General features: G+C 41.8%; 1 protein-coding gene across 10 annotated transcripts in view; it reads right to left on the bottom strand.

Moving 5' to 3' along the window:
• Positions 1 to 21,887, bottom strand: part of APBB2 (amyloid beta precursor protein binding family B member 2) — a 433,025-nt gene that overhangs the window by 257,608 nt on the left and 153,530 nt on the right. For all 10 annotated transcript variants that reach the window (XR_013960184.1, XM_080661207.1, XM_080661214.1 and 7 more), the window contains one exon: positions 1,123 to 1,191. Coding sequence is in view for 9 of the 10 variants with exons in the window: in XM_080661207.1 (XP_080517333.1) it covers positions 1,123 to 1,141 (19 nt within the window). In the remaining variant the exon portion in view is untranslated. The remainder of the gene's footprint in view (positions 1 to 1,122; positions 1,192 to 21,887) is intronic.

The following is a 21,887-nucleotide window of genomic DNA, read 5'->3' as shown; positions in this document are numbered from 1 at the left end:
GAATTCCTAAAAGGTTTTATTCTCAACACTTAAAATGTACTTTTAAAAGCACATGCATGTTTGTCTTGATTTTCCAAAATTAACATACCTATTCAAATATGTATTTACACAGAAAATCTACTCCCTGGCCCCAAATTTTCACAGTATGAATTCGCTAACCTCTAAGAATCACCTCGAAGTTCCTAATTTTCCTCTGTGAACATAGGTGTGCCACACTGGTTTTGGCTGACTTCTGTAAATAGGATATTCCTGCCACTCATATACCTCTACTGAGCTTAGTGTTTATTTTATTGTTTAACTTCAGTTCTCTGTTGAAATGTAACATGCAATGTTATATAAAGAAAAAACAGCTTTGGCATACTTAATGAGTTTGATTTAAAATTTAGGGACATTAATATCTATTTGTCTATGGTTAAAATCTATTTCTTTAAAAATGCAAAATTCTCTGAGTGGCATGTATCCTAACAAACATGGAATCCATCCAGATGTATCTCCCACTTACAGTCCTCTACTCTCTTTAATTCCAAATGTTATTGCCATTGCTTTTTCCTTATTATATTACTGTGATGCTAAGAATTAAATCCCACACCATCTTGTGTGTAGACTAGCATCCATCATGTCACAAAGAAGGGAACATACAATAAAATTAAGGTGATTTTTCTTAGGGACTGAAATTAATCAGCACTAAATACAAAAGAATGCCGACTTGAGGAGCTCCATTCCAGGCAAAACCTGCAATGGCTAAGAAGCTGTTTATAGAGACTCACAACCAACAGCTCCTTTGCTCATGTTTAGCAGTTCACAGGCTATAATATGAAATGGTAGATGGCAAAGCGTGATAGTTTCAATTTCCATTATAGTCAACTAAAATATTTTCACATTATGATATTAGTAGAATTGTGCAATTATTACATGAATACAGTTGAGTCCAATTGATTCTCCTACTTTATTTTAAAGATTCATTTTTCTATTACATTGGTGAAAAACAATGAAAACCCAAAACTTGTTATCTTAGCAAACCATATGTTTAACATCAAAACAATCATCTATCATATATATATTTGTTAAAGTTTCAATATTCAACTGCTTGTCTGCATTGAAACATGTGAAAGTGTATCTGACCTGGAAGTACTTCTGACATGGATCGCTGGACGTCAGCAATGGTGCAGGAAATGGGTTATAATTTGAAATCTGAAAAGAGGGATCATTTGAGAAATTAAAACCCCAAATAACAAAGCATATAAGGAAAAAAGCATATCATTGAAAATCCTTCCAAAGCTGTTTAAAATGTTAAACAAATTTTGGCAGATAATGTCCAAATTTTTGTTTATTTAGTTGCTTATACCACTTTTGGCTAAAATTTGAATTCCTGCTCAGCCACATTTCCCACAAACATTTGTGATTATTTTTTTTTTCATTCCAGGCTTATGTTTATCTATCTATCTACCTATATATTTATCTAATATCTATCTAAGGTTTCCAATGCCTTTCTCATTAAAAACACACAATTCAGAAGCCAGTAAGAAAAAAACAAAACTGGTACATTTCACTATATAAAAATTTAAACCTTCTGTTTAGAAAAAAAAGGCTACAAACATAGTAAAGACAAAAAATGAAAGAAAAAAAAAACACACACACCAAAAATGACACAAAAGAGCTTACTTCCTTTACATAGAAAGAACTTCTTGAAATTATTAAGAAAAGTATGAGCAAATCTGCAGGAAAATGAGCAAAGAATAGGTACAAGTCCCAAGAGAAACACAAATGTCCAAAAAACGTATAATAACTATCTGCCCTTGAAACTGAAAAATATGTAAATTTAAATAATAATGATTTATTGGCTTTCCTATATTAGACTGCAAAGACTAAGAGGCTTGATAACATATAACCTAAGGCAAGGACACTGGAAATAGGAGTTATTAAACCTTGCTGGTAGGAGTAAAAACTGGCAAAACTCATTTAGAAATATCTGAGCAAATTACAAATATATGAACCCCACTGCTCAGCAATTCCATTTCTAAGAATTTATTTTATAATTTAGAATATATATTTTATAATTTATTTTATATTGATTTCAGAGAGGAAGGGAGAGGGAGAGGAAGAAGGAGAGGGAGAGGGAGACAGAGAGAGAGAAAAACATCAATGATGAGAGAGAATCACTGATCGGCTGCCTCCTGCACACCCCCTACTGGGGACTGAGCCGCAACCTGGGCATGTGCCCTTGACCACAATTGAACCTGGGGCCCTTTAGTCCACAGGCCAACACTCTATTCACTAAGCCAAACCAGCTAGGGCAAGAATTTATTTTATAGATAAACTCACATGGATTCTATTGTTCTAAAACAGTGGTTCTCAACCTTTTTAATGCCGCGACCCTTTAATACAGTTCCTCAAGTTGTGGTGACCCTCAACCATAAAATTATTTTCGTTGCTACTTCATAACTAATTTTGCTACTGTTATGAATCATAATGTAAATATCTGTGTTTTCCGATGGTCTTAGGCTCTACAGCAGCGGTTCTCAACCTGTGGGTCACTAGCAGGGTTGCCTAAGACCATCGGAAAACACAGATATTTACATTACGATTCATAACAGTAGCTAAATTACAGTTATGAAGTAGCAACGAAAATAATTTTATGGTTGGGGGTCACCACAACATGAGGAACTGTATTAAAGGGACGCGGCATTAAAAAGGTTGAGAACCACTGTTCTAAAAGCAAAAGATCAGTAACAACCTAACTGTTCTTCAGTGGACAGCTGGCTCATTCAATTATGATACTTCCATACAATGGAGCACTGTGTGGCCGGTAGGAAAAACGAAGCAGATCTCCGTGAGCTGATGTGAAAGGACTTGCAGATAGACCACTGAGAGGTGAATAAGCATGCACAGCACAGCGTGATTGAATCTGAGTAAACTCTTTAAGGCACATACATGTGCGTACACATACACTTGTGCACATGTGTGCATGCACACACTCTTGCATTTACATAGAACATTTCTTAAAGGAATATTAAAGAACTAAATATTACAGTGGTATACTGCCAGTTTACCAAATTAGGTGCATAATAAGGAAAACTGGAAACAGACCTTATTTTCAATGAGTTGCTATCAGAAATGTCACTTAGAATGATAATCTGCTTTATTAATTCAAATGGGGATACTGCAGTGATTCCAATTATATAAAGAACAAAAACAGGAAAAACTTATCTATGTCAGGATAATGGTCTACCCTGGAGGGCAGGAAAGGGGGAGAAAGCAGAAGGGCAGCCTCCTGGATATTGTGATGTAATGTTCTAGTTCTTGATCTGGATGTGAAAATCCACCAAGCTGTTCCCTCGTGCCCACATTCTGTATGTTTATTACACTTCTGTGACATGTTAAAAAAAAAAAAGTCAAATGATGGAGGTTTACTAAAGCATTATTTAAATGGAGACACTTTATACAGGAGTTAGCAAAAGTAGGTTTATAGTGGTGAGTACATGAAACACAGTTTATTCTTGTATTATTATTTAATAATTATTGCATTATTTATTTGTATTACAACTGTAAAGCTACGTTTGCCCACCCCTGCATTTGCAAACACTAAATCCTAAGCTAACCTTTCCAAACTAGTAACCTTTAATGGGTATTACTTCCAACTTTATGATTCAGATAATGACCTGACAACCTGGTCTACTGGCCCACAATACATTTTTAATCATATTTTCACATATTGTGGGTACGGCTCATTGCTCTGCTATAATTAAAAGGGTGGATTTATTTTTAACTGTCCTGAAACAGCAGGAGATGCTTCCTCCGTCATCTCTGCTTTTGCCCTAAGCCTTTTTCAGCTCCTTAAACGTATTTCACAATTCCTTCCTTTTCTCTAGCTTTTGTCTTCAGTGCACCTTAAGTTATAAGCAGAGACAGATGTGTGGTGATAGGCATTCCGAGAAAATGAATACCAATCAAGTAGAAGAAAGCTAAGAAAAGGCATACTTACAGGAGGATTTTGAAAAGGCTTGAACAAAACCTCAAAATCGGCATATTTTTAGTATGCATAATTCTTAAAATAAAATATTCCTTTTTTCCCCAACACAAAACAAACTCCAACGTCTATAAAGTTCAGAACTGGACAATTTGCTAATCACTTCATATTTTAAATGGCCCTGTGGTATTATTATCTGACCAATATTTATTCTGTATTCTCCATAGGCAGGGAATACTTCAGTGAACAAAAACACCTTACCCACCTTCGTGGATTTTATAGCCTAGTCAATGGCTATCAATCACTAAATTACTCAAATCAGTGTATACACACACTTTGAAACATTATAAAGGCAGTGTTAATTAAAAAACATTTCATTTTCAAAACTGAGCTATTAGCTGTTCAAGTGTATATATATTTTGGGGGGACACCCTGTATGTTTCAGAGGAAAAGAACTCTGAGAAAATATAATTATGGGGCATGTATACTTCTCTGAGAAAGTAAAACTCAACTAAAGTTGAGGATTTAGCTAGGTAAGTATTTATTAAACCCCTACTATGTGCAAGGCACTCCCCAGCCCTGAGAATAAAGTACAAATATGCAGAGCTATTTCCCCCTAGGCACTGGTATCCTTGATGAATAAATCTTAACCTAGTAAAACTGTTTCCAAGGACTTTGTGGCATGGACTAAGTCTAATCCTATCTAATAAAGAGGGAATATGCAAATTGACAGTCACGCCATCACAAAGATGGTGGCGCCCCTAGCCACAAGATGGTGACGCCCAGTCCTCTCAGCCCCGCCAGAGTCCCCCAGTCCTTTCAGCCCCTTGTGGGGTGGTGAGGGGGGTGGCAGGCGCGCGGTGCAGCTGGACCCACCTGCCACCGGAGTCCCACAGTCCTTTCAACTATAAACTTTATGAAATCTAAATACAGATCCAGTATTTCCAATGAACATTCTGCATCTGGGTTGACTGCTGTAAGTGTAAACCACATGCTGTATTTGGAGACTTTGCATAAAAAAAGTAAGGTGTTTCAGTAATAATTTTTAAACATTGATTACAAGTTGAAATAATATTTTAGATACTGCGAGTTAAACAAAACAGTTAAAATTAATTTCATTCATTTCTGTTTTTGAAAGTGGGTACTAGAAAATTTCAAATTACATATGTGGCTCATATGATATCTCATTTGGAGAAGTGCTGATCTAGATAATGCAGGCAGATTCTGAAACTTTATCCTAATCCAAATATTGTCTACCTTTCCCATAAAAGCAAAGACAGGCAGAAATGCTAGCTCAGCTGTAAAGCTGGAGAAGGTTGGCTGGCATTCAGAACAAGTGCCTTTGCTTCCTGAAAAACCACATATGAGTTCAAAGACACCCGGGAAACAGGTTAGGCCCTATAAGCTCCACATTAATACAGCTGTGATTAGCCCTGGCCAGGTGGCTCAGTTAGTTAGAGTATAGTTCTCATACTCCAAGATTGCAGGTTTGATACCCAGTCAGGGCACATACAAGAAGCAACCATGAATGCATAAATTGGTGGAACAACAAATCAAAGTCTCTCTCTCTCTCTCTCTCTCTCTCTCTCAAATAAATTTAAAACAAAAGAATGCAGTTGTGATTTTAAAACATAGCTTAAAACTGCACAAGTGAAACAATCTAGCAACAACAGTTTCCTTTCCAATAGCATTTTTGTGTCCTGGAATGGTACAAAACTTAAACAAAGGACTGAATAAATAAATTCAATGCCCACTTGTATCTTATTTTGGTATAATATGCTATCTACTTTTTTCCCCATTAGACACCAATATATAAATTTGAAATTATATATTTATTCAGTGTATTATATGATAGTCCAAGCTTCATTGTCTTTTTAAAAATATATATTTTTTATTGATTTCAGAGAGGAAGGGAGAGGGAGAGATAGAAACATCAATGATGAGAGAGAATCATTAATCGGCTGCCTCCTGCATGACCCCTACTGGGGATTGAGCCTGCAACCTGGGCATGTGCCCTGATCGGGAATCGAACCTACAAGAATATTTGATACAGTATTTGCAAGCTTTGCAGAGTGAGACATTCTCTGTTACACAGATTTGTCTTGGGTACTGCCAGACATTTATCATCTCTGGTCTCCATCCCCAAAAATGCAAGTAATGGGTGCTGTAGGTACCTCCAACCCTTAATTTTGAAAAGTCTAACCTCAACCCAGAGCAGCCGTGGGCAAACTACGGCCCGCGGGCCGGATCCGGCTGTTCTATCCGGTTCTCTTACTCTCCCCTCCGCTCCTTTACTTTGAATTTATATTAGTTCACACAAACACTCCATGCATTCTTTTGTTCCGGCCCTCTGGTCCAGTTTAAGAACCCATTGTGGCCCTCGAGTCAAAAAGTTTGCCCACCCCTGACCCAGAGTTATCTCTTCCTCTCCTTAACCCGTTCAACACTTAGGTTCTATATGACTGTGAACCAATACTAATGTAGGAAGCGTGTCTTATTCAACTGCAAATTGTGGTTACCAGCAATCTGACAGTTACTCTGAGGACTAAATGAGATATGACAGGTGGCTTGCTTGCTTTGCTTAGTGCCAAACATTCAATAAAGGTAACTGCTATTACTATTGTTATAATTATCATTTTTCTTACACACATGACCTGTTTTCTCAATGAGGTTGTAAGATTTCTGAAGAAAAGCAAAGTCCCTTGGAGACCTTCGCACATTCTCCATCTTCTCTCCCTGCCCTGTCCTGCTGTCTTGTAAAATGTTTCACAAATGATAAGCTGAGTCCAAGAAGGGAGCTAAGAACTGCAATTATAATGAAAACTTTCTGCCATTACTGGAATCATTATCATAACTGCCAAGCACAGACAGGGCTGTCAAAATCTACTGTCTTACCCTTGCTCTTGAAACTATACAGGGTGTATTAGTGGATAAATACTTTTAAAGCAGACATTGCATTCCAGGATTAGACCTGTCTCCTAATTCATAGTGACTCACTCTCATTTTAAGGGTTTAAACATTTTCCCCTGAGGAACTTAATTTCTATTCAGATCTATAAAATGGAGCAGCTGCGTCAGATGAACAGGGTTCCTTCCAGTACCCACTCCATCTAACATTTATTGAGCACTTACACTAGGTACCAGGCATTGTGCAATATAGGAACTTTATAAGGATCATCTCGTTTATCACTTCCAATCATCCCATGACAGAGGTACTATTATTACATCATGTTTACTAATGGGGAAACTGAGGCACAGGGGTTAGGTAACCTGTCCAAGGTCACATGGAAGGCAAGTGACAAATCTGGTATCAGGACCCACATCTCTTTGCCTCCAAAAAGCAGACTCATGACCTCTATGCCATGCTTGTCAAGACTCTTTCTCTTGAAGTTGACTCAGATTACCTGAATCAATTAATTCTGCATGACACTTCTTGCCACATTATAATTCTTTTGAAGTTTATGTCCAACATCCTGATAACCAGTTAAACTACAAACAAAGGGGCTGTCTGTTTGCTGACAAGCAAAACCCAAGTCCTCTTTTTCCTTATAGCTCAAGAGAGTAAAATGTAGTACAATTAAGAACAGGTGTGTGAACTCTTAGCTCACTCTGGGGGTGAGTTCCAAAGTCAAAAAATGAAGCAAAACTCGACAACAAACTTACTTTGAAAAATCCTTTAAGCTGCCTACTTAGTACAATACGCACAGTTTCCGTTAAACAACTAAAGTATGTGTAACTTTATGATGCATACACAATGAAGAGTGTTTAGTAAGTATGTATATGCAAATTTTTATTTCAGTGGTTTATTTCTGCAGAGAAGAGAGAGGCGTGGCATATAATATTGCACTCTACGGGAATAAACTTGATTTTTAGAAAAACTTTTGAGATGTAATTACTAGTAACAATTTCCTGCCATCTGCACACCTGGTGCTGCATAGCTGCTGCTGAGAATCACTGTTCTGGAAGAGCCCAAATTTACCACTTATTCTGACTTACAGTAGAGAAAAAGCAATAGGTGCAGGGACCTAATCCTGTCTCTAATGTCTACAGTGTAAGCAAAAGCAACATTTAAGGAGTTTCATTTATGACTAGAGGCCCGTTGCACGAAGAGATTCGTGCAATAGGCCTTCCTTCCCTTGGCTTCCAGCACTGGTTTTCCTCAGGCACCTGGGACCCAGGCCTTCACTCCGGCTGGAGTCTGCCTTCTTCGTCTTTGCTGTACACTCTGGCTGGAGTCACCATCTTCGCTGCAGACTCCGGCCGGAGCCTGCTATCTTCGTCTTGGCTGTGGCCCGAATGCCGCTCTTGTAGATCCCTTTGCCCACTGCCCTCCCGCTCATAGCAGGTGTCCTGCCCCACCCGGCCACTCCACACCTGGAGCAGCTGGGCGGCTGCCATCTTTGGCCTTCTAATTTGCATATTCCCTCCTGAATGGCTGGTGGGTGTAGCGGAGTGATGGTCAATTTGCATGTTTCTCTTTTATTAGTGTAGATTCTAGCTCTTTACCTTCTTTTTTTTGGTAAATGCCACTGCACCTTTTGTTTGTTTGTTTGGCTTTTTAAATTTGTTTTTTAATTGCAGTTGACATTGTATTAGTTCCAGGTGCACAATATAATGACTAGGTATTACACTGTGTGGCCAGATTATTATGATCTCTGAACGCATAATAATCTGGCCACTCAGTGTATATCCTATCTAATAAAAGAGTAATATGCAAATTAACTATCACTCCACTACACCCATAAGCCACACCCACAAGCCACGCCCATCAGCCAATCAGGAGCGAATATGCAAATAAACCCAACCAAGATGGCTACAGCCACAGAGAGCCGGAGGGAGGCTTGGGTTTCCCCGGCAATGGAGGAAGCCAAGCTTTCCGCCTGCCCTTGCGGGCCTAGGCCTCCACTCAAGGCTACAAAGTTTCAATGATAGAAGATACATAAATCCAAACAGAAATGGTGGCAGCCACGGAGCTGGAAAGAGCAGGAGGCTAGGGTTGCCCCTGGCGATGGAGGAAGCCAAGCTTTCCCCACACCCTGGCTGGCCCAGGCCTCTGCTTAAGGCTACAAAGTTTCAATTATAGAAGATACATAAATCCAAAAAAAATGGCTGCCACCACGGAGCAAGCAGAAGGCTTGGCTCCGCTCCAGGCTACAAAGTTTCAATTGTAGAAGAAAAATAAACCCCAGATACCAGGGCCTCCACTTGGGTCGCCAGGGGGCGTGGCCGGCCTGCAAACCACCACAGGCCCCTCGCCCAGGCCGCCCCACCCCCCAAGGGAACCCCCACCCTGATCCAGGACACCCTTCAGGGCAAACCAGCTGGCCCCCACCCGTGCACCAGGCCTCTATCCTATCTAATAAAAGAGTAATATGCAGATTGACCATCACTCCAACACACAAGATGGCTGCCCCCATATGGTCAAAGATCCTGCCCCCATGTGGACACAAGATGGCTGCCACAAGATGGCCAGCAAGGGAGGGTAGTTGTGGGCGATCAGGCCTGCAGGGGAGGGCAGTTAGGGGTGACCAGGCCTGCAGGGGAGGGCAGTTAGGGGAAAACAGGCTGGCAGGGGAGCAGTTAGGCATCAATCAGGCTGGCAGGGGAGTGGTTAAGGGGTGATCAGGCTGGCAGGCAGAAGCGGTTAGGGGCAATCAGGAAGGCAGGCAGAAGTGGTTAGGGGCAATCAGGAAGGCAGGCAGGCGAACAGTTGGGAGCCAGCAGTCCTGGATTGTGAGAGGGATGTCAGACTGCCCACCAGGATCGGGCCTAAACGGGCAGTCGGACATCCCTTGAGGGGTCCTAGATTGGAGAGGGGGCAGGCTGGGCTGAGGAACACACACCCCCGTGCACGAATTTCGTGCACCGGGCCTCTAGTCCTATATAATGAAAGGCTAATATGCAAATTGTCCCCTTGACCAGGAGTTTGACCAGCAGGCAGGCCGGCCAACTGCCCATGTCCCCTCCCCCTGGCCAGACCCCACCCATGCACGAATTCATGCACCTGGCCTCTAATATATATATATACTGAGTGGCCAGATTATTATGCATTCAGAGATATACCGTACGAAGTCATCACCTGGATAAGTTTATTACCATCTGACCCTATACATAGTTATCTAGCTCTTCATCTTTCTTGATTCATTGTTCTCAACACCAGATTTCAAAATCAATTCCTAAAACACTATCAAACAAAGAAAAAGATGCATAGAAGGGAAAACCCTGTATCCAGAAATGAAACCCAGAGGAAAACACCAACTGGAACAGAAATATTTTCAAGATAGAACAATGAAAGTGAGTTTTTCCATGCATGAGTTGCCTTTATAACTCTTAACAAGACATTTTTAAATGTAAAGCAAAAGTTTGGTCCTCACTTTTCATATTTCAAAGGCAAAACAGCTGCAGTTTTGAAATAACAGCAATGTTTAATGCTTCTAAGAAGTGCTAGCTTAAAATATGCTGCTGGATAGCAATGGAGGGTGGCCTGCATTAATGGCCTTACTCAACATCTTCTCTGTGTCCTCGCTCCCTGCTCGGTAACTGCACGCTCTTCCCACTGGCTCAGACCTAGCTGTGTGACTTACTTTGGTCAATAGGTTAGCAAATGAGATGACACAGAAGCTTGAAAAGCATGGCCCGTTTCCAGCCCCAGGAGAAAGAAAAGATCTGTGCTACTACCTCTAGGACACGCCCAGGCTGGGCTGCTGGAAGGATGTTGGAGACTTGGGTAGGACACCTGAATCCTCTTGGCCAAGGCCATCTTAGGCCAGCCTAACTAAGCCAGCTGACCGTCAAACACCTGCGAGAACGCTGCAAAGACCTGCACACTATACCTGCGGCTGACTGCAAGCACATGGGTGAACCCAGCAGAGACTGTAAGAATCACTCAGCCATCCTGCAGATACTAATGGCTATTGTTTAAGCCACTAAATGTGGGGGTGGTTCCTTATGCAGCATTATTGTGGCAATAGGTAAGTGATACCGTAATTATACCCACAACAACTGAAATGTTATAAAAGAAGAGCCACTCAGATTAAACTTGAATCAGTGCAGGGAAGAGTTGATGCTATGTGAGAATCCCACTACAGGGAAGCAAATTCTTTTTCTTAATGTTAAATTTGTGTTTTTTTTTAAATTGAGGTAACATTAATTAATAACGTTATATAAGTTTCAGGTGTACAACATTATAATTCAACTAGAAATTCATGCATGGGGAGGGGGGGTCCCTCAGCCAGGCCTGCACCCTCTCCAATCCGGAACCCCTTGGGGGATGTCCAACTGCCTCTCACAATCTGGGACTGCTGGATCCTAACCACTTGCCTGCCTGCTTGCCCCTAACTTGTTCCCCTATTGGCCTGATTGCCCCCTAACTGCTCCCCTGCTGGCCTGATCACCCCTAACTGCCTCTGCCTTGCCCTGCACCCAGGACCCAGGATTCCCTCCTCTGGCTGGTCGCAGGCACCCAGGACCTGGGCTGGCTTTGCCCGGGCCGGCCGCAGCTGCAGTGGACCGTGGGCGGGCGTCTTCACCCGGGCCGCAGCCACAGGTGCCTAGGACCGCGGGGTGTGCAGCTTGTCCCACTCCTGGGCCCCAGGCAAAGGCACAGCCACTGGCACCCGGGACTGCGGGGCAGGCTTGTCCCTCTTTCAGGCCGCAGCCTGGCTGTTCCCCATTCCTCTCTCCCCAGTGTTGAGTGTCTGAGCCGTTATGGCGTGATGACCATTTGCATATTAGCTCTTTATTATATAGGATATCCATATGCACTGTAGCATGCTCACCACCAAACATTTAGTTTCCATCTGTCACCATATATTGACCCCTTTACCCATTTCATTCTCCCCCCAGCCCCTTCACCTCTGCTAACCCACATCTGCTGTCTGTGGAAGATGTATGCCCTCCCCAGATCACCTGGGGCTGCCTTCCTCAAAGGAGGCTGCATCTTCATCTATACTGTTGTTCATTCACAACCTACAACCATGTACACTGTGCACATTAGAACACCTCAGGACAGCCATTTTAGGAATTTTTCATAAGGACATATAAGCAACATTACTTGTACTAGGAGTAAAATCAGAAACAAGCAAAATGCCCATCAATAAGAAACAGATTAAATAAAATATCTGAAATGGAATTCATCATTTAAAAGTGAGATTGTTTCTATATGTAGTTATGTAGAAGTCTCTTAAATATTATTGAATGAAATATCTATCTATAAAAAATATGATGAGCATATTAGAATTCCACATACAGTGCTTTCAACTTTTCAGTATGTTTGAAAACTTGTCATAATAAAAAGTTGGAATAAAGACAGCATGTATAGTGTTATTCTTTCATAAATTTAAGAAAAATTTTATGGTATTAAGTGGTATGAAAGTACAGAACACTAACAAAATTAAATTCCATATAATTAAAAAAAAGAATAATGAACAGATTGATATCCTTACAATGAAAACATGACAAAAAGACATGTCCTTAAACAATTAAAATTATAATATATTATTTCAAAAGAAAGTAAAATAATTTTTAAAATTATATAAGGTATGAAAGAAAAACATACATCTGAATTAGAATATACAGATGGTTCCCAACTTATGATAGTTCAACTTACAATGTTTTTATTTTACAGTGGTATAGAAAGTGGTACGTATAATCAACTACATGAGATATTCAATGCTTCAGTATCAAATAGACTGTGTGTTTGATGATTTTGCCCAACTATAGGCTAATAAGTGTTCTGAGCATGTTTAAAGTAGGCTAGGCTAAGCTATGATGTGAGGTAGGTTAGGTGTATTAAATGCATCGTTGACTTACTACATTTTCAAATACTCTGGGTTTATCGGGACAAAACCTCATCATAAGTCCAGGTGTATCGGTGTTAAATTAATTTATATCATCTATTTAATATCTCTGCCTCCCCATTTGGAAAAGCCCCATGAGGGCAGGGACTATGTCTGTTTCATTTATGAATATGTTAGAGGTCTGACGCACAAAATTCGTGCAAGGGCTCGGCCCTCGCAGCCGCGACCCTTGTAGCCGTGGCTTTGTCCGGAAGGTCGTCTGGAAGGATGTTCGGAAGGTCATTCGGCTGCCTGGTCTAATTAGCATATTACGCTTTTATTATTATAGATTTCCAGTGCCTGGCACATAGCAGACATTTTTTTGTTTGCTTTTTTGTTTGTTTTAAATATATTTTTATTGATTTCAGAGAGGCAGGGAGAGGGAGAGGGAGAGAGAGAAACACGATGAGAGAGAATCACTGACCAGCTGCCTCCTACACGCCCCTTACTGGGGATTGAGGCCACAACCTCAGCATGTGCCCTGACTAAAATCCAACTGTGACCTCCTGGTTCATAGGTCGACGCTCAACCACAGAGCCACGCCAGTCAGGCCATCACAGATGTTTAATAAATAGTTCATAATGGAATAAATAGAAAAGTTAATCAAAATGTTAACAGCAGTAATCTCTGGGTGGCAGGATTTAGAAAAATGCCTTCTAATGTTTTATATGTTGATGATTTATGCAAATTTTTTATACTGAGTATGAAGCATTTTCATATTCAGAGCAAGAGTTATTTTCAATTTGATAGAAATAAAGTTTGTACATGAATCTATAAATGTACATACCATATAGTTTTTAAAATAAAGAAAGGAAGAATAGCACCCCCATCCTGCCCTACCCTCACTGCATATGTCTCCTATTCATAAATGAAGGCTCTGGTGTAAAAAGTGATAAAGCTGAGTTTTGCTAGGGAAGATTAGATTTAGAGTTTGTGAATAGGAAGACAGCAACCACCGCCATCTACTTTCCATGTTATATTTGATAGATTTTACTCTGTAGCTCAGAGAATAGGACTTCTCATGGTGAGAGGAAGGCATTAAAAAAAGCAAAGAACCCGGTTGTGACAGTTTGGCACTACATGGGAAATGGCTCACAGTGCCTGCAATTTCTGGAACGAAGATAACAACTTTTCATAAAATCTACACTCCAAGACATCTCAAATACACAACCAAGAAAAGCCGATGGCAGTGAGGCAAAAAGCACCAAACAGAACAACCCTAAACAAGAATGAGATAAAGCCTTAATTTGTTTGACTGGGCCCTCATATATCTATTAGGGAAAACACAGGAGATGAACGGCCTCGAAAAGCAGATGGTCTTCCCCAGTTCTTTTTTTAACAAGATAATTAAAGGAAACGAATGAGAGCAAGGATCTTGTTAAATTGGCCAAGGAAAATGATTTCATCTGAATAGGATGCATGCGTTTTTGAAGGCAGGATCTTGAGTTTGCCCACAGAGCTGACACAGGTCATTTGGTGATGCCTACATTAAAAAGAGAAGCTGTTCCAAGGGCAATTGCCTCGGAGACAGCATGGGACCCCCTGCCGGGCCTTATTAACAGAAGCAAGAAGGAAGGCTGGGGGGGAACAGGGCCCTGGGGAAGGAGCACTGGAATGAAGTCAGGACACATGGGACTTGACTTCTCAATTGTGATTTTGTCACGTTAGTTTTTCGTAGGGAAGTCCATTATGCATTCCTCTATCCCAGTGGTCGGCAAACTGAGGCTTGCCGCTCTGATGACTAATGAGTTTGCGACCACTGCTCATCCTATCTTAGTAGTGAGAACGAATGAGATGAGAAAAATCTCTGTATAACAAAGACTGTAAATGCAAAATTGTTAGTTTGTAATAGAATTTTGTTTCATTGCTTGATATAAGAGTCTCTTGTGCAGTATTAAGAATTATAAATTGAGGGAATGGCCTGGCCGGTATGGGTCAGTGGTGAAGCCAGGAGGTCACAGTTCGATTCCCGGTCAGGGCATGTGCCCAGGTTGTGGGCTTAATCCCCAGTGTGGGGCGTGCAGGAGGCAGCCTATCAATGATTCTCTCTCATCACTGATATTTCTCTCTCTCTCTTTCCCTTCCTCTCTGAAATCAATAAAAAAATATATTTTTTAAAAAAATCTGAGGAAATGGAAATGAGGGTTCAGATGTTTTGAAACCAACAGAAGAAGAGAAACTATATCCATTTCTGTTCTCCTTTAAGCTCCAAGACAATTTGGGGAAGAGGGGAAGGAGAGAGAGGGAAACAAAAGTGTACCTCACAAGCAACTCAAGAGTCCAGGCCAGCCTCTTGGCTGAGACAGTGATAGGAGCCTGGGATCTTTTATGGTCTTGGCTGGGATTCGTCCAGAAAGGGCATTGCTCTGAAACGTCATTACGCATGGCTTGCCCACTGAGCCGGAATTTCTAACCAAAGCTCAGGGGTAACAGTAAGCCCTGGGTAACACTAAGTAAGTAACAGTTGTTGAGGGCTTCCTGTGAGCTAATCACGAACAGTGTGCACAATCTCTCTCAGCCCCACAAGTCCTGGGAGGTAGGCACCATCATGCTCCTCATTCTACACCGAAGGACACAGCTATAGGGTGGTGAAGAAACTTGCAACACATAAGGCAGCTCATAAGCAGCACCCCAGGCTCCAAACCTGGTCTCCTCATCCCAGAATCCTTAGTTTCAGTTCTATGCTACTGCTTCTTTCAGAGTTGGTGAAACAGAGGCTCCAAAGATCCCATTTACAATTCATCGCTCCCTCACCTCCTGGTTCCAGAACCAAGCAGTCATAAATGGCTTCTCTTCAGCCACATCACAAAAGCAACACAGAGCTTTCCTTCTGCGCAGCCCCGCAATGATCTCTGGACCTCCTTTTCTCCCCGCATTCTTGAAATCTTTTCTTCTCTCCCCCTTGGACTTTTCCTGATGCTTCTAACCTCAGTTCCCCAACCCCTCGCCATGAAAACCAAACCCACTCTGCGTTTCAACTATGACAGTTAAATCCCATTTCAACAACTTATATATATGCATCCATCCTAATTTCACCTTATAGTGGCTTAAAAGACACTTAGCAATTTTCTCAAGGATAATAATGTCTAATACTCATATCACATTACTATTCACCAGGCATTGTCTTAAGACTTTATACATATTAACCATCCCAATCCTTATAACCATCCTGTGAGGAGGGAACTACCATATTCCACTTTAGAGATGAGGTAACAGGCAGCGAGAGACTAAATAATTGCCTGAGGCCATGCATCCAGCAGGTGGTGGAACTCTTGTTTTCAACCTCTCTGAACTTCTGTTCTCTCATCTCGTAAGTGTAAAAATATTTACCTCACATGGTCCCTCAGCAGAAATGGAATAAACATGCAAAAATCAGTTTAACACATATTCCCCCTTCTCCCTCTAGTATTTCTGAGATCATTCTAAGGTACAATCCCCAGAAATTTTTAACATAAAAACAGGGAGCTAAGACCTTTTAGATGTGTTATTCCATTTGTTCATCATGACACCCCTTCCAGTAAATATGACCAACCTTCACCTGGAGATGAGAGATTGGACATTCTGCCAGTGGCTGAACCAGAATTGCGATCCACACAGGCATATTGTCTTACGAGTGATTTTTAAGGAGCTTGAGGACAGAGCGAGCCAAGTCCTCAAATTCCCCTCATCTTTGCTGGATAGCTGTGCCCAGAATAGTGCATGGCTGTATAATCCCATAGGCAACCAATCCTTATGTGACTCCCTAGTGCTACCTTTCCCCCAAAAAACAAGATGAGAAACCATATGCCCAGCCGGTGTGGCTCAGTGGTTGAGTGTCAACCCATGGACCAGGAGGTCACAGTTTGACTCTGGGTCTTGGCACATGCCCAGGTTATGGGCTCGACCCCCCAGTGGGGGGCATGCAGGAAGCAGCTGATCAATGATTCTCTCTCATTATTGATATTTCTCTCCCTTTCTCCCTCTCCTTTCCTTTCTCTGAAATCAATTAAAAAAAAAACATAAAAAAAGATGGAAAACCACAATCAAAGACAAAAATAGGTGCAGTCCCATTTACTGACCCTGTACAATTAACTGTTCGGATTTTAATAAAAAGGTGAGAGGGGGAGAAGGACTGATGGAAGGAAGGAAGAATGAAAGGAGGGAAAGAAGGAGAGAAAGAAAAGGAGAGGGGGAAAAAAAAGTCCCAGACTGCAGAAATGGGAGGAAAACACACACCCAAATTGTAATCTCAATGTTCTCTCATAGACTTCAGGATTTTTTCTCCCCACAATAGTATCAGCTACTAATCTTGGAATAACCTGCTGGTCCTCGGCCCTTCAGCTGGTCCTGCAGACAGGTCTCAGAGAAGACAGTCCCCACCAGGAGCACATTTTTCAGAAAGGCAGCAGGGGGAAGAAAAATGTCCTCAGGCTGACCAGCAGGCTGAGGCCGCCACCAGGAACAGGGCGTGCCCTCAACACAGAATGACCATTCAGAAAGAGAACCAACGGCCTCTATCTCTAGCCATGATCAGCTCTCCTAGCCGAAACGGAAGGGCAGACAGGAAAGCGGAAGGCAAGAATCACTGGCAGGGAAGCTGAAACAAAGGTGCCCCCAAATGCAGGACCACACCCATCACTTCTCCTGTTCTCACACCCAATATTCTTAAACTGGGAAGAGGACAAGTGCCTTTAAGGTCACAAACTATCTAGAAACACTGTTAAGATCTACTGTGGACTCAATGCCACGCTAAGACAGATGAGTGGGGGAGGGTCCATAAACTCAGATGTTTGTTAGGAAACACATCCATGGATTTTTCTCTAGATAGTTTTCCCAGGTTAAGAACCACTGCACTAGTTGATCACAATGAGAAAAGAGAGCTCGGTAAAAATAAACACCATGCTCCCACCATATCTTCTTCTCAACTTCCCTAATCCAGTTAGGCAGACATCCAAGTGATGTCCCAGCCCCCACGTCCAACTGGGGACGTGGTACCACTAATTCATGCTCAGAAGTTGCTGGCATCTGTATTATCCTCACTCTATTGCCACAGTCATCACCTAAGTAAAGCTTTTATGAACCTTCCTGGAGGCCTGCAATCCACCTCCTGATTGCCCGTCTGCTTCACCCCTGTCCTCCTGCACACTCCTACCAATTCATCTTCCCGAGTATCCCCCAACTCATCTTCCCAAGGGAATCCGCCACTTTTATCAGCACCATACCCACAATACAGATCATTGAAAAGGGGACTCTAGGGCCACACCACCTGGGTTTGAATTGTCTCCATCACTGCCTATGAGTGTCTCTATAAATCACCTAACCTCTCTGTGCCTCAGTTTCCTCAACTATGAACTGGAGACAGAGTACCAACATCAAAGGCTTATGGGAGTTAAACAGGTGAGGGCATGTGAAGCACTAAGAACGGTGGTGGCACACAATCAGTGTGATGTGTTAGCTATCATAGTTGTCATCATCATCATCATCATCATCATCATCATCATCATCATTTTAAGTGCTCCCCACTGGCTACCAAATGAAATTCTAACTCCATTTATAGACTCTCCATTGACAGACTCTGCATTTTCACTGGCCCAAACTGGCCTGAACTAGCTCCAACTTGCCCCTGATTTCTATGGACATAAGCCCTACCTCTATCTCCTGATTTCAAAGGGCACTACCCTGGGTTGCATCCCCTTTACTGACCCCACTAAAAGTTTCCCACTTGCATGCTTCTATCACCTGCTCTGCCTGGATGCCCTGCCTCGTATCGGTGCCTGTCAAACCCTCATCTTACACTGCTGATGGGAATACAGACTGGTGCAGCCACTGTGGAAAACAGTATGGCATTTCCTCAAAAAATTCAAAATGGTACTTCCATTTGACCCAGTGATCCTTCTAGGAATATATCCCAAGAAAACAGAAACACCAATCAGAAAGGATATATGCACCCCTATGTTCATTGCAGCACAATTTACAATAGCTGAGATTTGGAAACAACCTAAGTGCCCATCAGCAGATGAGTGGATTAGAAAACTGTGGTACATCTACACAATGAAATACTACGCTGCGGTAAAAAAGAAGAAATTCTTACCATTTGCAACAGCCTGGGTGGAACTGGAGAGCATTATGCTAAGCAAAATAAGCCAGTCAGAGAAAGATAAATATCACATGATCTCACTCATTTGTGGAATATAATGAACAACATAAACTGATGAACAAAAACAGAACCAGAGTCATAGAAGTGTCAAACAGACTGTCCAACCTATGAGGGAAGGTCGGGGGTGAGGGGGTAAGAGATCAACCAAAGGACTTGTATGCATGCATAAGAGCATGAACAATGGACACAGAAGGGGAGTGGGGGAGGCATGTGCTGTGGGTTGAGGACGGCTGTGGAGAGGTCAATGGGGGAAAAAGGAGACTTATGTAATACATTAAACAATAAAGAACTTAAAAAACAAAACAAAACAAAATGCTCACCAGCTCTCAAAGACAAAACCACCAATCCCACCTAAGGCACTGCCATCACGAATTCCAGCAGACAGCACCGAAGTTGTAAACACATCTACAAGTTTGGTGGTCCTGTCCCTACCTGCCCAATAGCCACTTCCTGCTCCAACTCAAAGAAGTAACCTTTCTCCTCTCAGGGCTTCAGTTCTTATTTGTAAAACGAGGCATCACAACAGATAGCATATTAGGTCCTTAAGGCTGCACAATGTTTCCTCATTCCTGGAACAGTCTTTCAAGATGCACAGAGTAGTCATATGTATTTTTATTTTTAAAATAAATGACTGAATTTATTTTAGGTCTCAAGTTCTGAGGTTATGAAAAAAAGTAGGATTTTTACTAGATAATGTCTAAAATCCCTTTCTCTTTACAACTTGCTGGCCCTATGACTTACAGTCCCTATTTTCCTAACAGCTTAGAAGATAATTTTCTTTCTTTCATTTTTAAATATATTTTTATTGATTTCAGAGAGGAAGAGAGAGGGAGAGAGAGAGATAGAAACATCAATGATGAGAGAGAATCATTGTTCGGCTGCCTCCTGCATGTCCCCTACTGGGGATCGGGCCTGCAACCTGGGCATGTGCCCTTGACCAGAATTGAACCTGGGACCCTTCAGTTCGCAGGCCAACACTTTATCCATTGAGCCAAACCAGCTAGGGCCAATTTTCATTTTATACCTTATATTATCTCTGTGATGCATACTACAGAGCCATTTCTACCCCTCCTGTGGAAAACAATGCACTAAGTGTTTGCACTAAGTCCAAGACAATAAAAAAAGAAAATACGAACTAATTCCCCCTACCCCTCCTTTCAGCAATTGAGAATTACAGGATTAATAGTTTTCCATAAGAGTACAAAACCAGCCCCCAAAATTTCTTGAAATCGCCAGGGTGGAACTTAGTCATAAAAAGTTCTAGAAGCAGCAGAAAATGTAATAATACCATTACCCTGAAGTACAATAAAGCCTGTTGGAGCTTCACATTTTTAAGAAATCAGACTATTTACGCTATTACCCCTAGTATTGCTATAACTTCCTATAAAGTCATAAATATACACAATGTAGTCCACCAGAATATTGACTAAGACTATCATAAAAAAGGCCATAAGGAAGACACTGGCCATGAAATACGCTCTATGGTACGTGCTACAGCAGGTTCACGCAGACAAGTCCATTTATTGCGAAAATTGCATTTCTAGGTCCACAACTCATCACTTTTAACTGTGAGCAACTTTTAACATGAGTTAGAACTGTGTTTCCAGAGACTGTTTACACACAGGCGAAAGGTCACATTGAACATCCAGGAACATTTATGAAGCTATCGCAGCACACAGGAAAAAGCTTATTACATCTGTATTTTCTCATTCACTTCAGTCAGCACTGTATTCAGCCTTAAGTATCAGACACCTAACTAACAACAGAAAGTAGTTGGAAGGCCGGGGTGCTGGTGTCCATTTAGCAGGAACAGTGTACGAGCAGGTATCTCTCCATGATGCTCTCAGCTTGTCCTTCAGGCTCATCACCTCAGGGTGACAAGAGGACTGCTGTGCATTCGGGAATCTTATCAGCATTCAAGGCAGAAAGCAGAGGAAAGCAACGAAGGGCAGTGACAGGCTCATTTGTCAGGTTTTATCAGGACAATAAATGCTTTCCCAGAAATCCTACCTCCATCCCTGTGGACTTACCCTTAGGTCTTGCCGGCCAGAACGAGGTCACATGGCCACGCTAGCTAGTGGAATGCTAGGAAGTCAGGGGCCAGGACTGGTATGTTGGCTTACACCATCACAGTCTACTATCTGCGGCTGGTCACTGTGCCACCCTGAATTAAATCCAGGTCTCTTGCAAAAACAGAGCAAGACATGGGTACTGAGTGGGCAATTCATTGTGCCTCCAACTTAGGAATAAGAAAGTCATCCAGTAAATAGAGAAGATAATTAAAGTATTTCTAGTGTTTTCTGCTCCTCATATCAAAAGTATCTATTACATATAAAGTAACATTTTAAAAAATCCCAATGCCTATAAAAACAAATAAACAAAAGCTATTTAATCTCTAGGGTCACATGCTCCAGTGTAAATACAGAGGGTGGGATAAAAGTAGATTTACAATTGTGAGTACACGAAACACAGATTTTATTTTTATATTATTATTTATTATACTAGAGGCCCGATGCACTAAGATTCGTGCAAGAATGGACCTTCCTTCCCCTGGCTGCTGGCACCACCTTCGCTCCAGCCCGCAGCCGCCTTTCTACCTTCTTACCGGCCAGATCTGCCTTTCTGCCTTCCCATGCTTCCCAGAGGCCCGGAGCTGCTGGGGCGGTGTGGAAGCCTGTGTCATCGCCATGGCGATGATGCAAGCGTCCCGCCCCACGCCTGGCTGCTCAGTGCCTGCATATGCAAATTAACCTTCCATCTTTGTTGGGTTAATTTGCATACTAACTCCTGATTGGCTGGTGGGTGTCACGAAGGTACAGTCAATTCGCATGTTTCTTTTATTAGTGTAGATTATTTTCCATATGAACACTGTAAACCTACTTTTGCCCCACCTGTATATAGATAAACAGGTATAAATTGGCAGTCAAATGGTTAAAAGGTGGGTATGA

The sequence above is a fragment of the Plecotus auritus genome, assembly GCF_963455305.1.
Source record: "Plecotus auritus genome assembly, chromosome: 1".
Lineage (NCBI taxonomy): Eukaryota > Metazoa > Chordata > Mammalia > Chiroptera > Vespertilionidae > Plecotus > Plecotus auritus.
This window is presented reverse-complemented; position numbering and strand designations above follow the sequence as displayed.